Genomic DNA, 3,985 nt, shown 5'->3' with positions numbered 1-3,985 from the left:
AGCTTCTTCTAAACATTTTGAACATATCACCTGACTAGAGGCAGCGTTATGCATATACATCTGTAAAAGAACGCCCTATGAAGTAGTTCATTGTATCATAGACAATGTGCGGCTGATTTCTGCATCTCTGTGACTGTCATGACAACATACACACGACAGACTCTGTCTAGACTGCACTACGGTGCAAGCTTGTGTTTGTTTCCTCTGCTGGAGGTTCGAGTCACACAACCACCATGCAACATAAAGCTCACCAACCACTGATGCCTTGCACCAGCAAATACCTGCAGTACAGATGGGATAAGAACGACTTTGAAATACACAAGAAAAAGGTAAGGCTGTAAATTCAACCGTAAATGCGAATAGAGATTTATGCGGAAATTAAATTTGGCAGTGATCAAGCCGTACAAGATTTGTGTTTAGAAAACCAAAAAACGAGTTCAAGTGTCTCTACTGCTTATATTGAGGTCATGAGTTGTGTTACTTTTTTCAAGGTTCAGTCTGCGAAGGCGACGCTTAATACAAGTCCACCTAAGATCTATAATCACATTCTTGTGAAAAGGAAAAAGAAAATGGTAAGAGAAATGATTGATTACATTAATTCCCGCATTGATTTAATTCAATGTTGAAAATAATTAAGCCTTCGGGGGCACTTTGGGTATAATATCTGCCACAGAAAATGTCAAATTAATACATAGATCTTTTTAAGGGTTTCCATAGGGGTTTGTCTGAAAGTTTCACTTTATTTGTAGTTTTTTTATTATTATTATTGGTGGTTTAGGTACACATGCAAAACCACTAAACATTCCATTTATAGGAATACAATACATATACATTTCACATGGAACTAAATTAAATTTAGTAGAGAAAAATCAGTTCCAGTGGATATTACAACTCTTGAATCAATTCAATTAAGTTTTATTTGTATAGCGCTTTTAACAATCGACATTGTCCCGAAGCAGCTTTACACAGATAATGTGGTGAGAAAAAAATGAATAAGATTATTCTTTCTATGTGTAAGTTTGTCCCTAATTAGCAAGGAAAAACTCCCTGAGATGGCATAAGGGAGAAACCTTGAGAGGAACCAGACTCAAGAGGGAACCCATCCTCATCTGGGTGGCACTGAATAACCATTTATTACAGCTAAATGTTGAGGTGTGCAGTGAGAATCCTCACCAAGATTGGGTTATTATACATGTTGATTTGTTCTCCTCGTATCCTCTGGGTTCTCCGATTTTATTTCCCAAAAAATTCAGGTATGTGCATTGGCTATACAAAATTACCCCTCAGTATAAATGTTTGTTGGTAAACTGCAGTGGACCAGCACCAATAACTGGGTGAACTAGCTACACATCCACTATGACCCTGTCCTGGATGAAGTAATTACTGAAGCAAACTAATGAATGAATGAATTAAATAAAGAAATATTGAATAATAAAATAATGTTCCAAAATTTGTGAACTTCAGATAAATAATGCTAAATAAAAAATTTAAACCAAGCTTATAATGGTTCAGGATATAATGGTGATAAGGGTCATTGTTTACAACTTATCTACAGTTAAACTCAATAGATTTTCGACATGCATTTTTTTTCCATTACAGTATTACTATTGAGCACTTGAATGGTTCCCTGGTGGTCAGGATTCGGCGCTCTCATCGCCACGGCCCGTGTTCAATCCCCGGTCAGGGAACCAAACCCATCCATTAGGGTTGCACAAGCCAGTGCACTCTTAGTGCCGGTCCCAAGCCCGGATAAATAGGGAGGGTTGTGTTAGGAAGGGCATTCAGCGTAAAACATGTGCCAAATCGAACATGCGGATCATGAATACGGATGATCCGCTGTGGCGACCCCTAATGGAAGAAGCCGAAAGAAAGTTTACTATTGAGCACTTGAATGAGGATCTGACAATACAGTTCTCATCATTCTTATATATCAGCTTATGTGTGGACATAGAAACAGGCCAACAGGTTTTGTGGCAAAGCTAACACACTTTTTAGACATAGCTTGAAACTTTAATTAGTTGTATCAAGTATTTTACAGACTTCAAACCACAGAAATACATTTACCAACCTTGCTCTTACACCCTTATAAAGCTTCGTCGATCATTTTAGTCAACTATCAGAAAATGTTTTAGTTCTAACATACGCTCTACTCCACCAGCTGGAGGATGAACGACTTTCAACGATCCAAAGGGACAATCATATGCTACTGGATAAAATATCCCACATCAAGAAAACTGCTGGGCGAATTGATTGTAAAAATGAGTATGTGAGTAAAAGGTAAAGATTTTATAATCCTGGTATTTAAACTGATGACCTTCACTAACACTTCCACTTGAAATTCAACTCAATTAAAGCAATTATGTCTTGTATCTAAAATTCAGGCTCGACACAGAGAAAAGACAAGAAGCGCTGCTTGAAATTGTGAAGAATAATAAAAGAATGCTCCAAAGTTTATCACACTGCGAACCGTATTACAGCGCACAGGGGTGGAACGAGCAATGGATAAAAACCCTTGGTCTCATGAAGAGTATTGGGAGATTCCCACCATTAAACTATGCTCAGGTGAGGTACCACTGGACTTTTCTCTATGTATTCCTTCAGTAGGATGTTTTAAATGCAATGGCAGCTCATGCACTGGTTCTTTTTTGTGTTCTTTCCAGCCTCCTGTAGATGTTTGGCCACAAAAGACTATGGTGTTTTCCAAAGGAAAACCATAAGAAGAAAACAAAACAATTTTCTCATGTAAAAGATGATGTCTGCAAAGTGAATGAAAAAACAACCCGCTAAGATTTATCAAAAATGTATTTAATTATTATTATAGACTTGCAAAGTGAACAAAGTGCAAAGTGCAGCAAGTTAATAAAAAAACAGTGAGTAAATATTTTAGCCCATTGAAGTTTTGCAAGTAAAATGTTGCACTTAAATTTGGTAGACTTTAAATTTTGCTGACTAGTAGTACCTACACTGATCTTTACCATATTCACATTGCAGGAGGTTTCTTTTTTTTTTTTTTGGATTATTTGGCAAGGGCGCTATAAAACTAATATAGTAAGCCTGGAGTTAATCTTCCATCATGAAGCTTAAATAAAAGTTTGTAACTTTCTTTTGATGGCCGAAATTATTATTATTATTATTATTTTATTATTATGAATTGATGTTGGAATGACACCAAATAAAACAGAAAACCAACACATGAAAAGCGGGCATGGAAGATTTAGGTGAAACTAATGTCAATGATTCGACAATACAATTTAATATTTTTTCAACATCACTTCTGCGCCCTCATTTATTGTTGAAACAATATTCAGGTTGAAAAAACAATCATTCTCATATCATGATTCAATGTTATTGTCACCTTTACAATGTACACTACAATGTTGATTCTACAATACTTCTGACAACATTGAAAGGCCAACTGAAATGTAATCTTTATTTAACATAAAAATAAAAAATAAACACTTTTCCACTAGTTCAGTCACAATAAAAAAAAATGTATTTATTTTTTATTTTAATTCAGTCAACTGAAGCACTTCATTTAATGTCATGGAAAAACAAAACATTTATACAGATGCAAATAAATAAAAAATGTGTTTCTGGTTTCACTAAAGGAACTGTTGTAGTTATCTGATGTGCAGTTCCACCAACACGGTATGGTGCACAGTCAAACAAAACAAAGTAAAACAAAGGAAAACAACAGCAGGATATGAAAAGTATGCAAATGCAGTGTCGGGCTGTGCATTTGGTACCTGGGCCTTCAGTGGGGACTTACCAGACTTAATCCACCTCTTAATACCACCATTATTATTACTATTACTATTATTACACGATTATAGAAACCATGAATACTTTACAAAAATGCAATATAACAGAGAGAGAGGCGTTTTACATATGGAGGGTGAATACCATTTTACTAAAGAAAACAAATTTTTTTTAATAAAATACAACCTACTCATCAGAGATGCAGACTCAGAATTTTAGAGGCTGT

The 3,985-nt window shown here is 35.5% G+C and overlaps 1 protein-coding gene across 1 annotated transcript; it reads left to right on the top strand.

Annotated features, from left to right (window-relative positions):
• The first annotated feature begins 213 nt into the window (after positions 1-213).
• cfap97d2 (CFAP97 domain containing 2) lies at positions 214-3,035 on the top strand. Its single transcript, XM_046845855.1, has 5 exons — positions 214-329; positions 492-572; positions 2,159-2,277; positions 2,382-2,562; positions 2,661-3,035. The coding sequence occupies exons 1-5, from the start codon at positions 234-236 to the stop codon at positions 2,715-2,717; spliced, it is 534 nt and encodes a 177-aa protein (XP_046701811.1). The 5' UTR covers positions 214-233; the 3' UTR covers positions 2,718-3,035.
• Positions 3,036-3,985: the final 950 nt, after the last annotated feature.

Source organism: Silurus meridionalis, chromosome 3, assembly GCF_014805685.1.
Source record: "Silurus meridionalis isolate SWU-2019-XX chromosome 3, ASM1480568v1, whole genome shotgun sequence".
Classification (NCBI taxonomy): domain Eukaryota; kingdom Metazoa; phylum Chordata; class Actinopteri; order Siluriformes; family Siluridae; genus Silurus; species Silurus meridionalis.
Note: the sequence above shows the minus strand (reverse complement) of the source record. Positions and strands in the feature narration are given on the sequence as shown.

What these genes read in the sequence shown, in the direction of transcription:
- cfap97d2 (XM_046845855.1), top strand. Translation starts at nt 234, where the DNA reads ATGCAACATAAAGCTCACCAACCACTGATGCCTTGCACCAGCAAATAC. An exon ending in TTGAAATACACAAGAAAAAG is followed by an intron (nt 330 to 491) that starts GTAAGGCTGTAA and finishes ACTTTTTTCAAG; the next exon opens with GTTCAGTCTGCGAAGGCGAC. An exon ending in CACCATTAAACTATGCTCAG is followed by an intron (nt 2,563 to 2,660) that starts GTGAGGTACCAC and finishes TGTTCTTTCCAG; the next exon opens with CCTCCTGTAGATGTTTGGCC.